The sequence below is a fragment of the Myxine glutinosa genome, chromosome 11 (genome assembly GCF_964187855.1).
Source record: "Myxine glutinosa chromosome 11, kmMyxGlut1.1, whole genome shotgun sequence".
Taxonomy (NCBI): Eukaryota; Metazoa; Chordata; class Myxini; order Myxiniformes; family Myxinidae; genus Myxine; species Myxine glutinosa.
The window spans coordinates 137561515-137584542 of record NC_136271.1 but is presented as its reverse complement, the minus strand read 5'-3'; the positions used below and the strand labels follow the sequence as shown (position 1 = coordinate 137584542).

At 43.6% G+C, this 23028-nt stretch overlaps 1 protein-coding gene across 4 annotated transcripts in view; it reads left to right on the top strand.

Moving 5' to 3' along the window:
* The window catches only part of LOC137436810 (sodium-coupled neutral amino acid symporter 2), a 112861-nt gene that overhangs the window by 26421 nt on the left and 63412 nt on the right, over nt 1-23028 (top strand). For all 4 annotated transcript variants that reach the window (XM_078765906.1, XM_068130935.2, XM_068130934.2 and 1 more), the window contains 3 exons: nt 14264-14321; nt 22498-22616; nt 22887-22960. In XM_078765906.1, the coding sequence (XP_078622032.1) occupies nt 14264-14321; nt 22498-22616; nt 22887-22960 (251 nt within the window). The remainder of the gene's footprint in view (nt 1-14263; nt 14322-22497; nt 22617-22886; nt 22961-23028) is intronic.

Below are 23028 nucleotides of genomic sequence, written 5' to 3'. Positions count from 1 at the left end.
TTTGGACCAAACCATTGCATGTAAATAGAGGGGGGGGGTTCTGTGGTCGTTGCGAATGGACCAAACCATTCATGTAAATAGAGGGGGGGGATTGTCACTGTACTCGCAAGCCGTTCGCCGTTCGCTTTGGCGTTGCGAATGGACCAAACCATTTCATGTAAATAGAGGGGGGGGATATAATTTTAGATAGATATATAGTACGGGCATATATATAGTACGGGCATGCCCTAGTATAGATAAATGACTGTACCCGAGTTGCCGTTTTGTCATGGTTTAAAGCAATCATAATTCAAACAATAATTCAAAATATTCAATATTCAAATGTATTTGTAATATACGTGATATCACATTTTATAAACAATTGAAGTTGAAAAATAAAATTTCCCCCAAAAAATTCAAAACAAAAAAAAGATTCGATAAAATAAATAAAAAATACCCTAGGACATACCGATGGGAGAGATATGTGCATACCAGAAGTTTGGTACGATTTCACAAAAGTTTGAGAAAGTAGTTCAGTGACAACACAAGACAGACACTGCACATACAGTATATATATATATATATATAGATACATACACCAGTTGAAGCCGACAAACAAATTTTCAGTCCCCATGTTAAAGTTGCATACAGAGAAACTATCGCTTGAAAGACACATGAAAGCCCGCTTGGAGTTTGCAAAAAAGCACCTAAAGGACTCTCAGACTGTGAGAAACAAGATTCTGTCGGCTTTCATGTGTCTTTCACTGAGGAGAGGCTTCCATCTGGCCAGTCTGCCATAAAGCCCAAATCAGTGGAGTGTTGCAGTGATGGTTGTCCTTCTGGAAGTTTCTCCCATCTCCACACAGGATCTCTGGAGCTCAGCCAGTGACCATCGGGTTCTTGGTCACCTCTCTTACCAAGGCCCTTCTCCCCCAATTGCTCAGTTTGGGTGGGCGGCCAGCTCGAGGAAGAGTCCTGGTTGTTCCAAACTTCTTCCATTTAAGAATTATGGAGGCCACTGTGCTCTTGGGAACCTTCAATGCAGCAGAAATGTTTTTGTAGGCTTCCCCAGATCTGGGCCTCGACACAATCCTGTCTCTGAGCTCTGCAGGCAGTTCCTTCGACCTCATGGCTTGGTTTTTGCTCTGATATGCATTGCCAGCTGTGAGACCTTATATAGACAGGTGGGTGCCTGTCCAAATCATGTCCAATAAATTGAATTTACCACAGGTGGACTCCAATCAAGGTGTAGAAACATCTCAAAGATGATCAAGAGAAATGGGAGGCACCTGAGCTAAATTTCAAGTGTCACAGCAAAGGGTCTGAATACTTATGTAAATGTGATATTTCAGTTTTTTCTTTTTAATAAATTTGCAAAACTTTCTAAAATCCTGTTTTCTCTTTGTCATTATGGGGTATTGAGTGTAGATTGATGAGGGAAAAAATGAATTTAAACGATTTCAGCATAAGGCAGCAACATAACAAAATGTGAAAAAAGTGAAGGGGTCTGAATACTTTCTCAATGCACTGTACCTCCACCTCCTACTTTGCTCTGCACCCCTCAAACAACCCCTCACTGTGCCTCATCCCATCACCATCAAACATTTTGGCCTCCTCATCCTTCCCCTTCTCCTAGCTCTGACACACTATCAACAGCTCTCCCTACCTCCCCCTCTAACCCTTCATCCTACCCTACCCCTCCCCTCCTCTGCCCTGCACCCGATGCTCCCCCTCCCTCTTTCTTACCGGTATGGACCTCAAACTCCAGGGCCTTCGCTCAAACCTGATTGATCTCTCCATGCAGGTTGTTTCTGACAAACCAGATGTAATCTGCTTAACAGAAACTTTCCTCCTTCAAGATGTCTCTGATTCCTTAATATATCTTCCTGGTTACTCCCTCCTCCGGTATGGTAGACCTGAGCCTCGTCCTGGTGGTGCGGTTGCTATCTTTATCAAAAACTCTCTTCCTCACTCTCCTTGCACTGCCCTCTCTCCACCCCACCCCCAGGAGTACCTTTGGCTACGGCTTCCTCTCCGCTCCCACCTTTTGTTCAAATGTGTTCTGTACCGTCATCCAAACAGTGATGACTCCATTTACATTTCGTTGACAGATTTACACAATCTGTCAATTTCCGGACCCAGATCTCAGTCAGCGGAGCATCTTCTCTTCTATACTTGGCTATGACAAACTTCCCTGCAAATGTCTGCTGCTCTTCTGCTCCAATCGGTTCTTCTGATCATTTGCTTGTTAAAGTAGATATCTCTCTGACCATTCTCAGAGAGCATCCTCAGGGTCAACGAGTCTGGCATTTCACTCAGGCCGACTGGCGTGGTCTTCAAGCAGCCATCAATCATCTGGACTGGTCTCCCATCTCTACTGCCTCTGACATCAATTCTTCCTGGGAATTGTTACAAAGTAAACTGCTCTCTCTCATGCACAGATTTATCCCATCTCGTCTTCACTTGTCTTACCCTTCCTCCCGTCCATGGTACACTGAATATTGTGGTGAGGCAGTTGCCCTGAAACAACTTGCTTTTGCCCCTTGGAAGGCCAATCCAAATGAAGGCAATCTCAGTTCCTTTCATAAAGCTCGGAACAAGTGTGTGTCTACCATCAGGAGAGCCAGGAAACAATATGTCTCTACTCTCAAGACTGAACTCTCAAACCTGTCTCCCTCCTCCAAATCCTGGTGGCGTCTGGTCAAATCTGTTTCTGGTGTTTGTTCCCCTTCCATCCCCTCCCTTACCTCAAATGGCTACACAGCTGACACCGCACATGACAAAGCCGAATTGCCTCAACTCTGTGTTTGCCTCAAAATATTGTGTCCCAATCCCCTCTCTCTCTGTACCCACCATACCTCGTCGAACTCAGCTGCTCCTGGACTCTGTGTCCTTCTCTCCTGACAAGGTGGAGAAGTTTCTGTCAAACCTCGACTCTGATTCTACAACTGGACCAGACGGCATCAGCCCACGGGTCCTAAAATCCTGCTCTGCCGCTCTTTCACACCCTCCCTCAATTCTCTTCACCCTCTCTTTTGCTCAAGGTCATCTGCCATCTGCTTGGAAATCAGCCAACATTACCGCTTTACACAAGAAAGGTGAAAAAACAGCCTTGCAACGACAGACCAATCAGCCTTCCTTCAATTCCTGCCTCTTCTCCAATGGCTTGATCTCTGATCATCAATTATGATTCAGACCAGGTCATTCTACTCTGGACATGCTGCTTCTGCTGTCTCAACAATGGATGGAGGTCCTCAATGCCAAACAGGAAATCAGAGCTGTCTCCCTTGACATATCTCATGCCTTCGATACGGTCTGGCACCCCGCCCTGCTCACCAAACTCTCCTCGTATGGTATCCATGGAAATCTCCATGCATGGCTTGCGGACTTCCTCTCTGGTCGTAGTCAACGTGTGGCCCTGAATGGAATTCTCTCTTCTCCCCTTCCTGTTCAGGCTGCAGTTCCACAAGGTAGTGTTCTGGGCCCTGTGCTTTTTCTGGTCTTCATTAATGGTCTCTCCGACTCTCTGGAAAATCCTCTCTGTCTCTTTGCTGATGACTCCACTCTCTGCCGCTCCATATCCCAACCCTCAGATCGGCAGGCAGCAGCCTCTTCACTCTCTGCAGACCTGGACAATATCACAAACTGGTCGAACAAGTGGGACAAGTCCTTCAATCCTGACAACTCTCACACTCACTTTGTCTCTCCAAAAAGACCGTCTGGACAAACCTCCCATCTACTTTCTGAACAATCCTCTTGAAGAAGTTATGTTACTCAAGCTTTTGGGTCTCACTATCTGCCATGATCTTTCCTGGGAAAACCACATTTCCAAGCTAGCCTCCAAAGCCAGTCGCCTGGGCATCCTCCATCATGTGAAGTCCTTTCTGGGAACGTCTGAGCTCCTCAGCACATACAAAGCTTTCATCCACAGCTCAATGGAATAGTGCTCTCCCCTCTGGACTCGTGCTCCTGCCTCACACCTTGCTTGGCTTCACGCGGTTGAAACCAAAGCATTCAGAATCATTGGAATCTCCCGTGATGAAGTCGATTCCGAGGGCCTTTCTCTCTCTCACCGCAGGCAGATAGGTGGTCTTTCTGTCTTCTATAGACTCCTCTCCGGCCTTGCTCCCCCTGCTCTGTCTGTGCTCTTTCCCCCAAATATTCCTAACAGGTCGCACAAGATGTGCCAGCGACCCTCTTCTGGTGAAACTGCCGAAATCAAGACTCTCTGCTCACCTTCACTCCTTCATTCCTCTTTTCTCCCGCTTCTGGAACAAACTCCTACACTCTCTTCAATCCCTCTCCTCCCTCCAGGTCTTTAAAACAGCTGTTCACCACCATCTTTTATCTTCCCCCATCGAAAACCTTGATCTTTTCTACCCCCGTTAAAACACCCCAAATCCGCCTCTTTAAATCCCCAACTTCTTTCCTGAAATTCCTGAAAGTGTTCATTTGCTTTATACCATGCTGTTGTACTTGTGTTGTACTTGTTGTACTTTATACAGTGCTGTTGTACTGTCGTCAGCTGTTGTACTTGTGTGTTTCCCTCTCTCTCCCCATCTTGTCTCCTGCTCCCTTTATTGTATGTTTTGTGTGCTGGTTTTTTTTTTGGGATTAATGTTAGCTCTTTCACGAGCCCCGATCTTGTATACAAAAAAAAGAAAAAAAGAAAACCCTTTAAACCCCTCCCTGCTCCCCCAGCCCTCCACCAGCCATCCCCCTTCCACAGATCTACCGACGTCCCTGTTCTCTTCTGTTGTTGTGCTTGTGTACTTCCCTCTCTCCCCTCTTGTCTCCTGCTCCATTCATTGGATGTTTTATGTGTCTGTGCATCTTTTCATCTTCAATGTGTTAGCTCTTGCACGAGCCTCAATTCTGTATTTAAAAAAAAAGCAAAAAAAACAAACTGTTCGTCTGATGGATACGAAATTTTCACCATGGGAGCGCCTCCTCTTGTAGAATAGTTTAATGATAATTATGACATCATGGGTCACCTGGTACAGGCACCATCTTGGAATAACCACGATATCTCCGAAATCACTCCATGGAAAAAATTGAAACGTGGCTCATTGTAAAGAAATCCGCATGGGGAATAAATGTTGTTCACGATGATGTCATTGGTGCCTTCATAAGACGTCATAATTCGACAGGGACAACACTTCGTCTGATCAGTTTGAAATTTATTGAGCATGATCTCGGCAACAGTTACATTAGAGAATATAAATTTATGATGTACTTACTCACGTGGTCTGGCAACCATAGTGGATCAAAGGGAAAAAGAAACGTTCAAAAACAGAAGACTTGGCTCGCACCAAGTTGACTGCGCAGGGTAAGTATTCTATGAAAGTATTGAAATCACAATACTAGAGGATACAGCGGCGGTACAATAGTACAGCAATACTAGAGGTACAATACTAGTACAGCGGTCACAATACTAGAATACCATCCGGCTTACTTTTGTGAATATTAACCTTTTAAACATTTGTTTTGCTTTAAGTGACAACTAAACCAAAGCTGCCTTAGAAGAAAAACGTTGCTATGTATTAAATAAACGGTGTGAATCTTAAGCAGAATTTGTTTGGCAAAAGAAAGAGCAATGAAAATTTAAAGTTTTTATTGTTTTTTTAAAAACTTTATCCTACTTATCTTTAAGAATAACAGAAGAACTAAACTTTGTGGCAGGATTAATTTGGCCAAGGCACTCGTTCAAAGGTATGTAATTCATTAAAATGTAGCAGAGAAACTTGTGATGTTTACAAGGAGATGGCATCTTTCAGTGTACCATCCTATTATTTATTTCATCAATGGATTGCTTATTTTTACTTGTAGACTTTCCCGACAGAATTATGGCAAGGAAGTGCACACTTACCTTTTGAACTGTTTAGTCCGTGGTCGATTCTCAACCTGACTAGGAAACTGTCCAATTGGTGCTTTGCACACAGGGCATTGCATCTCAGTTTGCGCCCACTCTCGGACGTACGTTAAGCTGGGTGTCTTGTCTGCTAGCATTATTTGTTTTGTTTATTTAGTGTCTTTCTTGCGGAGTTGAGTGGCTGGCATTATTTGGTGGATATTAAAGAGCCAATGGTTTCTTTTCATTAAGAGTCGTGTCGTCATTGCCGGCATGTTGCCCAAATTCAGAAAATTCGTACGTTCTCATTCTTTTGAATACACTTGCTGGCTATCTCAGAATATAGTTGCTGTGTGTACAGTTGCCTCTTCCTCTTCTTCTTCTTCTTTTTCTACTATGACCGCAATTATTTGCACGTTCTTGTGGGGTTGTCTCGGGGGAAGCTTTAGGCTCAAGTCTTTCACAAACCGGCTGGCCAGGCCTGATGCTCTAATATGTACATGGGGAAGGGATTTGGAATGTGTTCGTGGTGCTGGCAAAAGCTCGCGGACTCTTCACGAAGGACACCGTGGGATATTTCATCTCCACAACCTATGGCAGCAGATGGGACGTCCCGTTCAACATCCATCCGAGAGATGGCACACATTGATGAATCTCCCGGCCTATGACTTCCTGCCAGTGAAACACTGAGATGACAGCTTATAGCTGCTCGGGATTAGACCCCAGGCTTATAGCGGCAGCTGCTCCTACACTATAAATAAAATGTGTGCACCCACGTGTTCATACGTCACATGTGAATGGCCATCTTTGGCTATGAAGAGCTTCCATTGTTATCTTTCAGTACGAGGCAGAGTGCTCGGGTCTGCTTCTTGCCCCCTTTCGGCATTTTAAAAAGATTTTCATTTTCTTCATCTTGCTAAAATCACCCTGTTTCTCTGCCTCCACAGCCTCCCTCCCCAAGTTCCAGGTGTTTTCTATAAACCCACACCTTCTTACCCTCCCCAAGTTCCAGGTGTTTTCTATAAACCCACACCTTCTTACCCTACCCAAGTTGAAACGTATGCTCACTTACATGCCTTCATCCTGCGTTTTCTTTCATCTATGGAACTGCCTCCATGTTTGTTGCCTCATATTCTTCCCTCTAGTCCTTCAAAACCTCTGCCCATTCCCACCTTTGGCTTCCCCTATACCCTGGGAATACTCCTATACTTTTCCCCTATACTCCTAGGGTCTTGTATTCTCACTCTCATCTCACCCTCTTTGCTTCCTGCGAGTCCCCTCATCATACTATAGTTTGTCCTCGACTGACTGTTTCCTTATGCTCACTTGCCATATTCTGGCATTTGGTGCTTCCATTACCTGAGACTGAGACACACCAAGAGACAGACAATAATTGAGGTTGGAGAAGGGTTGGGGAACGATCAAAACACCAAACCAAACCTAATGGCTGGTTTTAAGTGGTAAAACATTCATCTTACTGAGGGTTCAGGGTGAGGAGAGCTCCCTCACGTCTCTCTATGCAAATATGTATGGCATTGCACTGGTCCCAGTAGGGTGTATGACAAGTCATACAAAAATACATCAACTCTGGGGGAAATAACCCGTCAGCTATAAAATTGTCACGAGGGTGATTCATCGATGTGCCCCTCAGATGGACATTAAGCTGGGTATTCCATATGCTAGCATTAGTCGTTGGCCATTAAAGATCCCACAGTGTCCTTCGCGAACAGTTAGTTAAACGTAACGGTAGTTTCATGGAAACCTGTATAACCTTGAAATGATCTTATCGAGGAGAGTTCACTACCCTGAACAGCTATCCTTCCAATACTTGCTGTCCACGATTGGATCGTGCAGTAAGTCTTCACAAAAGGAAGCCTTTTCCTGCTTTCCTGTATCTCGACACATTGGCTTCATACTAATGTCTCTGTTACACACTTTATTCATTGTTGTGAACCCTGATGAAACAACGTGAAAGTAACTCCAGTAAAGCTGGAATGTGCAGCAAGATGATGCCAAGTCGAATGTTGCTGAGAATGGAGGAAAAGTCAAAATGCCAACACGAATGGACAATTATATAAGAACACTGGAAATTGTGGCAAAAAATTAATTTGGCCATTGGATATGGAATAAAAAAGTAAATAAAAAAAACGATTTTGAGTCCGAGTCTTGTTGTTGGTCTGCTAATGGCAATCCTTTTCTTTTTATGCCTTGAACTTGGGGGTTGGCAAGATGGCTTGGGTTGGATGGCCTAGAGATACGCACATTCGTCTCAAAGTTGTCTAGCCTGAGTTCGAATCCCGAACCAGCTATAAACTGTCATTCACAGGCAGGGCGATTCATCAATGCGTGTGCCGTCCCTCAGATGGACATTAAGCAGGGTATCCTATCTGCTAGCGTTAGTTGTTGGACATTAAAGATCCTACGGTGTCCTTCGCGAAGAGTAGGGAAGCTATTGCCAGCACCCTGAACAAATTCCTGCCCTCACTACTTCATCTGGTGTCAGGTCTGGTCAGCCGGTATATGAAATGCTTGGTCAGAACGTTTCTCCCAGCCAACCCAAGGAGTGTGTCCGTTAAATGGCAATAGATGTGTCCGTTAAATGGTAATAAGTGTGTCCGTTAAATGGTAATAAGTGTGTCCGTTAAATGGTAATAGATGTGTCCGTTAAATGGTAATAAGTGTGTCCGTTAAATGGTAATAAGTGTGTCCGTTAAATGGTAATAGATGTGTCCGTTAAATGGTAATAAGTGTGTCCGTTAAATGGTAATAAGTGTGTCCGTTAAAGAAAGATGGTCTTGAACGGAATTGTGTAATGTGACGCATATCGGGTCAATGAAAGTTACCCAAAACCCTCACAAAAGCTGAGAAGTTGTGATTCGCATCTGAGCAGAGTTTGTACAATGCGTTTCAAGTGCTGTGATGTATCAAGTATAATGTGGATTTTGTTATGGAAGAAAAAGCTTTATTTGCACAAGATAATTGTCATGCTTTCGTAAACGTTTCACAAACCAAGGTCGTTCTATTGGACGTTGTAATCCACAACAAGCATCGTATCTCTCTGGTCCGCCAAGCTGCTGCGTGAAGGTTATCCCACTTCTTTGATTATATTTATTCAAACAGCGCAGATGTTTGTTGAAAAATAAATAAAATAAAAACCATGCTGAACCAACCTTGTACTCCAACTCACTTGTAGTCAGGTTTGCTGTGTCCGAGGAAAGTTGTTTGCTGGCTTTTTGTGGGGAATTGCTAATTTTTACATTTTTCTGAAGTTAAAGGTTCACCGAGAGTGAAAATCAATGTTGACATTTTTTTAAATGTCGTTATGGCGGCCATTTTGGGTTTTCAAAATGGCCGCCATTTTCACATATAATTTGCCATATCTTTGCTCCTAGAGCACATAGAAATGCAAATAAAGTGTCTATACCTATGTTTTCAGGGACACGGATATCAATAAACATACGCACAGAGCTCTAAAATTATTCCCAGGGACAGATATGTCATTTAAGGCAGGTCGGAGGTGGGCATGACCTAGCGGTGTTTGCACTCGAATATTGAGGCAAATAAAGCTGACACACAAGAGGAAAGCTATGGGTTTTTTTTATAAAGGATATCACAAGGCTTGATACATGGGGTGTAATTTCCACCCCATGTGCACGATTTTTCTCGGGTGGGGGAAACGTCCGAAACTTTCGTTTTAGTATGTTATTGGCCTTAACTCAAGAACCGCAAGACCTATGAAAATATAAATGCGATTATTGGCTTCCTTGACTCGTTTCCTATGGGATCAATGTGTTAATATGAAGTATTACTGTTTTTAGTGTAATGACTAAAACTGGAAAAATGGCCCATCCGATTGACCTTAAACCGTCAATTTGCGAAAACAATATCAACTTTGACAATATTTTAGCATTTGTGCAATATTTCCCACTATTAATGTCCATTCATACTCAACTGCATTGCACTGCCACACCGCAGCTGCCATTGCTCAGCATCACTACCGCAAATTAATAGTTAAATCAAGCACTGCGTTGCTGCAGTGGTAAAACTTTGTTAGACCCTTTTTACCGCATTGTACAGCAGTAGAGTGTGAACAGACCTCAGGTGCAACAATCATTAGTGATAACCTGTGGGCAAAATATCTGACTTCTTAGCATTTAACAAGGATGTGTGTGTCTTTAACATTCTTCTCATTTCAGCATAACAGATACTAACACATCATGGACGAGGTACCAGAGCTTGGCTGTCAGTCTGAGAAAACCCAAGAATCAACCAATTGGAAGCTGTGTATTATCTGTCAAAAGACTACAATAAGCAAAGGACCGTTGGTGAAATGCCCAAAAGATAACTCGTACGTCCGTTTGCTTGATTCAGTGAAAGAACGATCAGGCTCACAAGATGTCCAATTTCTTCTTCAAATCCAAAAGCGAGTAAGACCAAACTACCACAGAAATGCTTAAGACATCGGGTGCGATTTGGCATCGTCAGTGCTACAGCCATGCTACTAATAAAACAATGGTTTCTCGTGCCGCTAAACACAAGGCAGATTCATTGTCTACAGGAACAATTTCTGATAAGCAGCCAGGGCGAAAGAGAAAGAGCTTGAGAATGGATGAACCATCAACTTCTTCGCAGTCCGTTTTTACACGGTCATGTACAACACCACGAAACAAAGATGTGTGTTTTTTCTGCCAGAAATATGAAGATGAAGAGCAGCTGCTGAATCTCAGGTCAGAAAATGCTGGTAAAGCTCTCAGGGCCACTGCGGAAGCATCTGGAAATGCAGTATTCCTAACACGACTGAACACCTCAATCGCACCTTCCGATGGGCACGCAATCGATGTGAAGTATCATAAACCGTGTTGGAGGAAACATGCGTTTCACATTTTGCGAGAAGAAGCCGCCAAACCAAAGATGGGGACCCGACAAAATTCAATGCAAGTCGCATGTTTAATTGAATTGATTAATCTTGTTGATTTGCAAACCAGAAACAAAGCATATCTGTCAATAGCGGACATCCATACAACATACGTTAATATGCTAGGAGGCACAGAAGCCATTGAAAATCATCACCCTAAGCTAACCTACAAATGGCTCAAGGAAAAAATACTATCAGAACTGCCCCATTTGAAATCTGTTCTACAGTTGAATAAAACAAAACTTGCTGTTCTGTACTCCCCAGAAGCATGTGAGGAGGGTATGGTCTACACCGCTATCACAAGCAGTGACATAGGTGACATGAAGCATACTCGTATATACAGCTCAGCACAGCAAGTACGCAGGAGTATTGAAGACTTCATCAGGAAGGAAATCCCATCATGCTATCCAATACAAGTTTCCAGCACCATTGATGATGTTCCACTTGATTTGGAGGCTATACACTTATCCGATGGATTATGGTTGGGCCTGTACAAGAGTTGGAAACCAAAGCAAGGACTGATGTAATTGAGAGAGCAGTACTCACTGAATGCCAGAGTATGTTATGTGTTATGTGTTATTTGTTGGTTTTGAACTCAAGTTGTTGGTAATCCATTTTAGAGATATTGAACACTGGTCAATTCCTTTATGTAATTTGTGCCTGATAAACTAACCATTAAGAACATGTGTTCAACCAAAAGCCTGAGTGGTAAATGGCTCCGAAATGGTGGCCATTTTGAAAATCAAAATGGCAGCACTCTGACTGTACTTCAATCATGCAAAATGAACTGCCATGCATAACAAATGCTACTTTTTGCCAAATAAATGGGCTTCATAGAATGAAAAATGCCCAAGTTATATTGAAAAATAGTTGAAACATAACGGCCATTTTGAATTCCAATATGGCGACCATAGAGGGATTTTAAAAACTACATTCCAATGTGGTTTTATCCTTGTGACTGTATGAACTCATTTGCTCTTATATAGCCATTAAAACTTAGTCGATTACAAAAAAGTCCTCCCCGATTAATAAGATCTTAATTATTTGGTTTGTAATGGCAGCCATCTTGAAAAACAAAATGGCGGCACTCTGATTGCACTGGAACTATGCAAAATGAGCTACTACCCATAATAAATGATATTTTGTGACACAAAAATGGGCTTCATAGAGTAAAAAAAATGCCTGAATTATGTTGAAAAGTAGTTGAAACCGGGTGGCCATTTTGAATTCCAATATGGCCGCCATTGAGTAATTTTTTTAAATGCCAACATCGATTTTCGCACTCAGCGACCCATAAAACCAAGGTCTGAGGTGGGCTTTGGTGGGTTTGAGTGACTGTTGCTCCTGATCCAGGTGAGCTTCAGGACCGCTGTCCTATTTTTGTATTTCTCATTGAGATTGTAGGTTTATCCAAAGCCTCAAGGCAATTGATTGAAAGGAACTATAGCCCGCCTTTTTGTGTAATTTATGCACAACGATGGAAGGGCCTGTTCTAGAACGATGTGAGTAAAGTTTCTGTACTGTGTAAAATATGAGATGTGTACCGGTATATAAAGGGAAGAAGAGGAGAATAAGTATACTGGGAGAGATGATAAGGACTTAAGCGTTTAAATAATTATTCCGTACCGTACTAGCGGGCATTCCCGCCCTCTAGGCAAGAGTACCCTCCTCGGCCCACCTACGGTGAACAATGTGCTGCAGCACAGTCTTAGAGATGCACTTTATAATTTTTATCATTTTTGAAAGACATTTTATTGATCACAACACATCATACTCCATATCATACGCTAAAGGAAGATGATTTGTAATACCGACTATCACCAATGGTGGCGTTATTTCCATTACATGTCAATTTTGGAGTTTCAGTGACATCCACGTTTGCTCCGTTGTAGTAAGATTGTATTCTCTCTAACTCAGAGCCAGTGCAATTGGCTTAATGAGTGAGTTACATGGGACCATTTAGGTTGCTGAAAGAGCAGGCGAGCACATTTACTTTTTGTATTCGATACAAATCCTGTTTATTGATTGCACAAAGTAAAGAACTACCGTTATCCACCTTGGAGAGCCCGAGTGCACAAAAGTAACTAGAACGGCACTCAGTAGAGAGCATACCTCCGGCCTAGTTGGCCATATCACTCAATGGTGAAGAATCACTTTTAAAATTCTACTATCCGGATCCGGATCTTCACCAAAATCGAATCGATTCGTCCTTGTCAGACACACAACCTGTCCATCAAGTTTCGTCCAAATCCATCCATAACTTTTTGAGATATCCTGCTATGTATCGTTTTTGGCCCGATCTCCCAATGGTGAAGAATCACTTGAAAAATTTTAGTAGCCGGATCCGAATCCGGATCTTCACCAAAATATAAACATTTCATCCTTGTCACATACGCTACATCTCTGCCAAATTTCGTCCGAATTCGTCTGCAACTTTTTGAGATATTTTGTTCACAAACGGACAGACAAACAAACAGACAGACATGGTGCAAACATAACCTCCATCCACCTTTGGTGGCGGAGGTAATTATGACAAGTATCGCGCTTCATATACCTCCTGATGCGATTAAGATTATAGATCTGCCGAATAAGAGTGAAACAACTGTGTGACCTGATTAGGCATCCTCATGTCGTGATCAAACATCACTGTTAAATTTTGGATAGTAGGCGAATGAGGGATCGATCTCCTGACCGTCAAAGCTGAAAGTGTAATGACAAAGCTGTTTTGTGGTTTGATGAAGAGGCCATAAAGAATTCAATTTTACGAGACTTCAGCTTCAAATTACAACTTGATACGCATGTATCAGTGTGTCATCAAGACCTTTAGACTTCAGAGAGACGAAAGTGAGTACAGCGGTGTCACCAGGTCTGGTCGGGTCAAAAATTGCACATAATAATTATTTAGTTATCCTTATGTATATGCCAAGTTGAGTCACCTGATCAAGATCGAGTTATTTAGATTTTAGACCTTTTAAACCATCAATAAAATTGATGTTTAAAGCTGTAACAAATATGAACGTGGGAATGCATCACAGCAGTGTTGGGCCAAATGGCCTCATTTAACCTTTTTGACGTTTGTTGACCTTCCACATGTGAAAATAATTTTTTAGAGCTAATTTTGGGGCAATTGGCCTCGAGGTATGGAATTGCTGCACCTGAGATCCTTCAGAAATCAAAAGAAAAGGCTTCTCACGCACGCGCGCACGCACACACACACACACACACACACACACACACACACACACACACACACACACACACACACACACACACACACACACACACACACACACACACACTTGATGTTGGTCATCCAAGAAAGAATTAGCAATATGGACTGCTATATCTGTCAGTGATCGCGTGTGATTTGAACTAATAAAGGAACTTATCACAGAGACTAAAAGTCTTCAGAAGGCATGTGTATGAGAACAGCATGATCCAGCATATGGTACGTGATGATTATGATGATGTTAAAAGTATTACAATTAAAATAACCTGCTGATTCGCTTTTCCCACAGCAAGCACTTGCTACCAGATGCGGAAGGGATGGCTTTTCCATCAGACGAAAAAAACAAGGTGAGTTTTTTTTTTTTTTTTTTTTTTTTTTTTTTTTGTATACAATATCGAGGCTCGTGAAAGAGCGAACATTAATCACACAGAAAGACAAACCGACACATAAAACATATAACATAGGGAGCGGTAGACAAGATGGGGAGAGAGGGGGAAGGACACAAACACAACATTTGAGAGCAGGGACCGAGAGACATGGAGACATCGAGAGATCTGAGAGAGGGCGAGGGCTTTGGGGGGGGGGGCGTGGGAAGGGGGCAGTGGGAGAGGTATAAAACATATGGACACTGCCAGGACTTCCAGGAAAGAAGTTGGAATTTCAAACACGGTGGATCTGGGGTGAATTAGCGGGGGTAGAAAAGATCAAGGTTTTGGATGGGGGAAGATAAGAGATGGTGGTGAACAGCTGTTTTAAAGACCTGGAGGGAGGAGTGGGATTGAAGGGAGTGAGGGAGTTTGTTCCAGAGGCGGGAGAAAAGAGGAATGAAAGAGTGAAGGTGAGCGGAGAGCCGAGATTTCGGCAGTTTAACCATCAGAGGGTTGCTGGCAGATCTTGTGCGACCTGTAGGAATATTTGGGGGACAGAGCACAGAGAGAGCTGGGGGTGCAAGGCCGGAGAGGAGTCGGTAGAAGACAGAAAGACCACCTACCTGCCTGCGGTGAGTGAGTGAAAGGCCCTCAGAGATAGCTTCATCGCGGGAGATTCCAATAATTCTGAAAGCTTTGGTTTCAACAGCGTGAAGCCGAGCTAGGTGTGAGGCAGGAGCACCGGCCCATAGGGGAGAACAGTATTCCATTGAGCTGCGGATGAAAGCCTTGTATGTGGTGAGGAGCTCAGGTGTGCCGAGGAAGGACTTCGCACGACGGAGGATGCCCAGTCGGCGACTGGCTTTGGAGGCCAGCTTGGAAATGTGGTTTTCCCAAGAAAGATCATGGCAGATAGTGAGACCCAAAATCTTGAGCGACAGAACTTCTTGGAGAGGATTGTTGAGAAAGTAGATGGGAGGGTTGTCCAGTCGATCTTTTCGGAGAGACATAGTAAGAGTGTGAGATTTGTCAGGATTGAAAGACATGTTCCACTTGTTTGACCAGTCTGTGATTTTGTCCAGGTCTTCAGAGAGTGAGGAGGCAGCAGACTGCCGATCTGAGGGAAGAGGAATGGAGCGGCAGAGAGTGGAGTCATCAGCAAAGAGATAGAGAGGATTTTCGAGAGAGTCAGAGAGATCATTGATGAAGACCAGAAAAAGCACGGGGCCCAGAACACTGCCTTGGGGAACTCCAGCCTGAACAGGAAGAGGAGATGAGAGAAACCCATTCAGGGCCACACGTTGACGACGACTAGAGAGGAAGTCCGCCAGCCATGCGTGGAGATTTCCATGGATACCAAAAGAGGAGAGTTTGGTGAGCAGAGCGGGGTGCCAGACCGTGTCGAAGGCACGTGATATGTCGAGGGAGACAGCTCTAATTTCCTGTTTGGCATTGAGGACCTCCATCCATTGTTGAGACAGCAGAAGCAGCATGTCCAGAGTAGAGTGACCTGGTCTGAAACCAAATTGATGATCAGAGATCAAGCCATTGGAGAAGAGGAAAGATTTCATATCAGAAGCAATGATGGATTCCATGACTTTGCTGATAATTGGGAGAAGGCTGATTGGTCTGTAGTTGCTAGGATCTGTTTTTGCACCTTTTTTGTGCAAAGCGGTGATGTTGGCTGATTTCCAAGCAGATGGCAGTTGACCTTGAGCAAAAGAGAGGGTGAAGAGAACAGAGAGAGGGTGAGATAGAGCAGCAGAGCAGGATTTTAGGACCCGTGGGCTGATGCCGTCGGGTCCAGTTGCAGAATCAGAGTCGAGGGTTGACAGAAACTTTTCCACCTTGTCAGGAGGAAAGGACACGGAGTCCAGGAGCAGCAGGGTACGACTGGGTATGGTGGGTACAGAGAGGGATGGGTTTGGGACACAAGATTTAGAGGCAAACACAGAGTTGAGGCATTCAGCTTTTTCACGTGCGGAGTCAGCTGTGTAGCCGTTTGAGGTAAGGGAGGGGATGGAGGGGGAACAAACACCAGAAACGGATTTGACCAGACGCCACCAGGATTTGGAAGAGGGAGACAGATAAGAGAGTTCGGTCTTGAGAACGGAGAGATATTGTTTCCTGGCTCTCCTGAGGGTGGACACACACTTGTTTCGGGCTTTGTGAAAGGAAATGAGATTTCCTTCCGTTGGATTTGCTTTCCAGGAGACGAAGGCAAGTTGTTTCTGGGCAACAGCCTCACCACAAGATTCCGTGTACCATGGACAGGAGGAAGGGTATGACAACTGAAGACGAGATGGGATAAATCTGTGCATGAGAGAGAGCAATTTACTTTGGAAGAATTCCCAGGATGAGTTGATGTCAGAGGTGGTAGAGATGGGAGACCAGTCCAGATGATTGATGGCTGCTTGAAGACCGTGCCAGTTGGCCTGAGTGAAATGCCAGACTCGTCGACGCTGAGCAGGCTCCCTGAGGATGGTCAGAGAGATGTCCACTTTAACAAGGACATGATCAGATGTTCCGATCGGAGCAGAAGAAGAGCAGCAGACATTTTCAGGGAAGTTAGTCATAACCAAGTCCAGAAGAGAAGATGTTCCGTTGACTGAGATCCGGGTCGGGAAATTGACAGATTGTGTCAGTCCCAGTGAGTCGCAGAAGTCCTTTGCTGAGGAGCCATGGCTGGTGAGAGAGGTACCCACACCCAGCCAACTGGCATGATGACAGTTGAAATCACCACATATGAGGAAGAGAGAGTTGGGATGAGTAGATAGAAGTTGGTCCATATCATCAGACAGCGAGATGTAGATGGAGTCATCACTGTTTGGTGGACGGTACAACACACATATGAACAAGAGGTGGGAGCAAAGGGGAAGCCGTAGCCAGAGGTATTCCTGGGGGTGAGGTGGAGAGAGTGCAGTGCAGGGCGAGTGAGGAAGAGAGTTTTTGATAAAGATAGCAACCCCGCCTCCAGGACGAGGCTCAGGTCTATCATACCGGAGGAGGGAGTAGCCCGGGAGAGATACTATGGAATCAGAGACATCATAAAGGAGGAAAGTTTCTGTTAAGCAGATCACGTCTGGTTTGACAGAAGCAACCTGTATGGAGAGATCGGTTAAGTTTGAACGAAGGCCCCGGATGTTTGAGGTCCATACCGTTAATGAAGAGGAAGGGGGAGCATCAGATACAGAACAGGGGGGAGGAGGGGTAGGGTAAGATGTGGAAGAGGTGGAAGAGGTAGGGAGAGCTGTTGAAGGTGTGTCAGAGATTTCAGAATAGCTCGGAGAAAGGGAAGGATGGGGCGGACAAAAGGTTTGATGGTGATTGGGTGAGCCACAATGAGGTGTTATTTGAGGAGGGGGAAGAGCGAGGCAGAAGGTTGGGGGAGATGGAGGTGAGAGTTTGAAGGGGGAAGAAGCGGGGAGGACGCTTTGAGGAGGGGGAGTGAGCGGGGGGAAATTGAGAAGCAATGAGGGTGGGGAGATTTGAAGGGGAGGGGTGAGGGGGGAGTTTGGGAGGGAAGGGACAAGGGGAGGGATTTGAAAAGGATGGGATATGGGGGAGATTTGGAGGGGAGGGGTGAGGCAGGATTCTAGGAGGGGAGGGGCGAGGGGGCGTCTTGGCGGGGAGGGGTGAGGGGGTAGTTTAGGAGGGAGGGGGCAAGGGGGGAGATTTGAAAGGGATGGGTGATGGGGAAGATTTGGAGGGGAGGGGTGATGGGGAAGATTTGGAGGGGAGGGGTTATGGGGAAGATTTGGAGGGGAGGGGTGAGATTGGATTTTTGAAAGTGTACGATTTATGGGAAACGAACATTTATTGCAAAATGAGTTTCTTGTGACCTTCGAGTTAAAAATACGTTTAAGGACGCTGGATGGAGGATGGAGTGCAGGAGAGTTTAGGGAATGTAGAACAAAGGCACTATAGGAGATGGATATTTTTTTTGGGATGAATTGATTTGGTGAGCAAGTCGAAAGCAGCCTTTTAAAGAAGAAGAAGAAAAAGGTGTTATAAAATATGACGGAATACATAACTTGAGGGGAAAGTGTAAACATTGAAGGTTAATGAGTGAAAACTATCTGGGGAAATGGGGGAGAAACACGTGGTCGAAGAACGAACGAACGAATAAGAATGAATAAACGAATGAGAACAGAGAAGGAAATGTTTTTTTTTTTTTTTTTTGAGTTGAGATTTACACAAGGAAGTAGGCTATGGGTGAAAAGACTGGGAATACAGAGAACGAAAGTTATTGGATCACAAACGACGGACCACTGAGAGAAAAACAAAGCCTCAAGGTTGTACAGTGCACACTGTACAAGGCCTTGCTCGCGACACGGCAAACAGACGATCAATTTATGAAAGATAAACACCGAGAAACAACCAAAGTTGCACACAATAACTTCACACACCGAAAGATAAATACAGTTTCGACAAAATACAATTGTGAACAGACTTAACTTCGAAAAACGTGGAGACCGTGTGGAGCTTCGAAAATCCCTGCCGCCGTCTCCAAGATCTCGCGAGATCTCCATTTGGAAGAAAATTAAACGAAACAAGTACAGATACATTCAAAGCACACCGACCCCATGCCAAATGATTAAATATCCTCCAGCGCGGCATTGCCGGGGCACCTTCAGCGGCGCCCAGCAATATCGCCGTGCATATCATAGACTGTATTGGGTGAGAGAGGTGTACAATAATTGATTGGTTAATTGCATAATTAAAATCAATAAATGATGATCATAAAATATTTTCTAAATCAATTGACTAATAGCATACCTAAACTACTCGTGCTTCATCCGAAGCTGTAACTTTTTGAAAATTAATTAAATAAGTCATTAATCAAAAAATGAAATAATTAATTGATTAATCAATAACTAAATTAATCGATTAATTGATTAATCAATAGATCAAAAATATCCTTTATAGCCACATCACTTGGTCATTGCCATGTCCAAATATCAGCTTCCTAACTCAAAAGGTGCCTGAGATAATGGCCAGAAGAGAAAGGAAATAAATAAGTACTTAATTAATCGATAATAATTAAGTAACTAATCAATTGATTCATCAAAAAACAAAAATACCGTTTTTGACAAAGTACATGCTCACTATTGTGCCCAAATTTCAGCTTCCTAGCTCAAATGATGGCTGAGATATTGCCCAGACAAACAAACAAGAAAACAAAAAAACAACCAGAGTGAAAACTGAGTACTCCCTTTCAGTGTGCGTCATTGCCGAGCCCCCTTCGGTGCCCGGAAATGACGTTATGCAGTGCCTGGAGATGGCATAGGAAAGGTGCGGTGTGCAATAGTTGTGTATACAAGTCAGCGATGCACTATAGAATGACTTTTGCTGTTTTTCGGCATCGGGAATTTTTAGCGGTGAAGCCGCTTCAATATTTGGCTATGCCCGTTCGTTAAAAATGAAGAATATTTGGCTATGTCCGTCTGTCAAAAATTAAGAAGAACCTCTCTAACCCACCGTCGTTAATTCAAAAAGGGTAATTAATTCTTAGTGTTTCTAAAGGGTAATTGTCATGGGTTTCGTTCGTTTCTAGGCTTTGCCTATTTCATATGATATTAAAAATCCCAAACCGAACCGCTTCCTTCGGACATGGGTGTGATTTTGTTTTATTATTATTTGTTTTATTTACCACACATGGATGAACCACTGATTAATTTATGTACAAAAGGTCATGTGACTGGCAAGGTATATAGAGGCAATGACAGGACTTGTCAGCTATTTTTAAAAAGCCTGGTGTTGGCCTAACGGTTAAGGTGGCTGGCTTAATATCTTAGGGTCTTGGTTTCAAGCCCCTGTCGTATCGTTAAATAACACCATGTGTGTTGACTCATCCTGTCATCCTTCCGTGGAATGAGTACCAGCTTACTGTAAACGGGTACTGCATGAGCGGTACCACCGTGCTCCCAGCAGCTACAGGTTGTATAGGGAATAATAGAAAATAAAAATCCTCAAAAAGGTATGGCGATCATGTGGAACAAAGTGGAGTCATCACAAAATTGGAAAACGATTATGAAAGGAAAAGGAGTGCAAGGTTCCCAACACCTCCAACCTGGAATATATGTGAAGGTCCGAAGAATACAAAGAACTGAGGTCGTTCACTTTGTATTGCAATATTGTTCAAACTCAGAGAGGAAAAGAGAATGGCGAATTGGAGAATAAATAAATGTTGACAAAATCCAATTATCCATTCCGTTCCTTTTGTATGCAGCACATGGCTGCTGGTTACATCATTTTACATGGGAGCGGGGCTGTGCCACTGATGCAGTGCCCCCTCTATAGGATAGGGCAGAAATTTGTAATTTGTTTTATGGCGTCGGCGATTGGCTTGCCCACCTTTAGCGGAGGACGCCGTCGGATCTTTAACATCCACTAACTAATGCTGGCAGATGGGACGCCCAGTGTAACACCCATATGAGGGACGCCACACACGTTGATGAATGGCTCTGCCTGTGAAACACCGACCGGGATGACATTTCATAGCTGGGCCTAGATTGAAACCCAGGCTAGCCAGCTCAGAGGCGAGTGTGGCAATCGAGATGAATGGTTTGTAAAAAGTGCGTTGGTATTGGACAAACCGTTTTTGAAGTTTATAACTTGCAAGTCATTCATTTGAACCTCAAATATCTGATGACGTATGTTAATACTGCCACATATTAAGGACACTTCAGAAGGAAGGCCTTCCACCATGAAGGCAGAAGTTGGTTGATTGCTGCACAAAGTACATTAAATAACTTGCAGCTTATGTAGAAGAACATTTGCCATCTTATGATGTCAATAAATTGGAGCATTCAAAATGTGTGAGATATGACTCCTTCCCCAAGATATGACTGTAACTGGAATATAGTCACAAAAAATATGACTTCGAAATGTGGTGACCATTAGCGGTGGCCTTTTTATAATAACACAAGAGTTGCTTATCACTAAAAATATCAGCATTGTTGCATTTTAGTTTTAAATTGGTTACAAAATTGAGATGGATCAGGTTATGGGAGCAATGAACTGTTTTGTTGTCTATCCAGGGCAAAACTTTTATACCATTTGAGCTTTTGTCATCAAATTTTCAAGAAACCTTTATTATGAGAATATGGAGAACACAAATTGATAGCATTTTCCTTTTTTATATATTTTTTTAGCTGTTGTTTTCGTCAAGCTTAGTTCGAGGCCGGAGTGGACGTGGACAGGCTTTGCATTTTGGGATGCTTTCTAGTTTGTAACGTGTAATATTTTTTTTTTTTTTTTTGGTATACTGAATCGAGGCTCGTGAAAGAGCTAACATTTATTTCACAAACAAACAAACAAAACAAACCAGACAAACAAAATATACAAAAAGAGGGAGCGGAAGACAAGATGGGGAGAGAAGGGGAAGCACACAACCACAACATTTGAGAGCAGGGAGAAGTGTGGGAGGGAGAGGGCTTGGGGGCAGGAGGCGTGGGAGGGGGAGGGGGCGGGGGGGGAGAGGTATAAAACACAAGGGGACCGAAATTAGCGGAGGTAGAAAAGATCATGGTTTTGGATGGGGGAGGATAAGAGATGGTGGTGAACAGCTGTTTTAAAGACCTGGAGGGTGGAGTGGGATTGAAGAGAGTGAGGGAGTTTGTTCCAGAGGTGGGAGAAAAGAGGAATGAAGGAGTGAAGGTGAACAGAAAGTCTTGATTTTGGCAGTTTAACCATAAGAGGGTTGCAGGCAGATGTTGTGCGACCTGTAGGAATATTTGGGGGACAGAGCCCAGAGAGGGCTGGGGGGGCAAGGCCAGAGAGGAGACGGTAGAAGACGGAAAGACCACCAACCTGCCTGCGGTGAGTGAGTGAAAGGCCCTTGGAGTTAGCTTCATCGCGGGAGATTCCAATGATTCTGAACGCTTTGGTTTCAACAGCGTGAAGATGGGCAATGTGAAATGGTTAGGGTTGTTATGAACCCTTCAGAGCAATGTGAAATGATTCGATTTGAGTAAGCTTTATTCGTTGGCATAATTCAAACGCAATGTTCCTGCAAATGTATCCATTTTATTTGAGCCATATTTCCTGGTCTTTCTTTTATCTAGCTTTGAACATAACCTGAGGTTGCTGAATGACTGGAATTTGTGAATTATTGTGTGCACTTGCTGCACGTGTCACTTTTTATCCACAGGACTATGTGGGGAGGACATCATTTGGGATGTCTGTGTTTAACTTCAGCAACGCAATTATGGGCAGTGGAATCCTCGGCCTTGCATTTGGAATGGCGAGCACTGGCTTGGTTTCATTCACGTACGTATGCCGCCGCAGCGGTTGTGATTGCTGAGTGCTTCCATCATGTTTGGCCGTGGGCTGGAGAGATTTAGAAATTTTGAGCAAATTGATTCATTGTTAAATTTTACCTTTTTTTCTTCTTCGCCTTGCATTTCTTGGAGGCCATTTGTAAAAAGTTTTTTTTTTTCTTTTTGTTGTAGTTTTTGCGGGGTAGGGTGGGGAATAACCATATTTTTTGAAATCTGTCCATTTATGCATGCATTGACGATACCCCCTCTTTGTTTTTAGGATTCTGCTTTCAGCAGTTACGATAATGTCCATATTTTCGGTTTACCTGCTGCTCGAGACAGCAGAACATGCACGTGAGTGTTCCGGCTGCTTTGGGATATGCTTATGAATTATAATGCACTTGCTATTCCAATTAAAATCA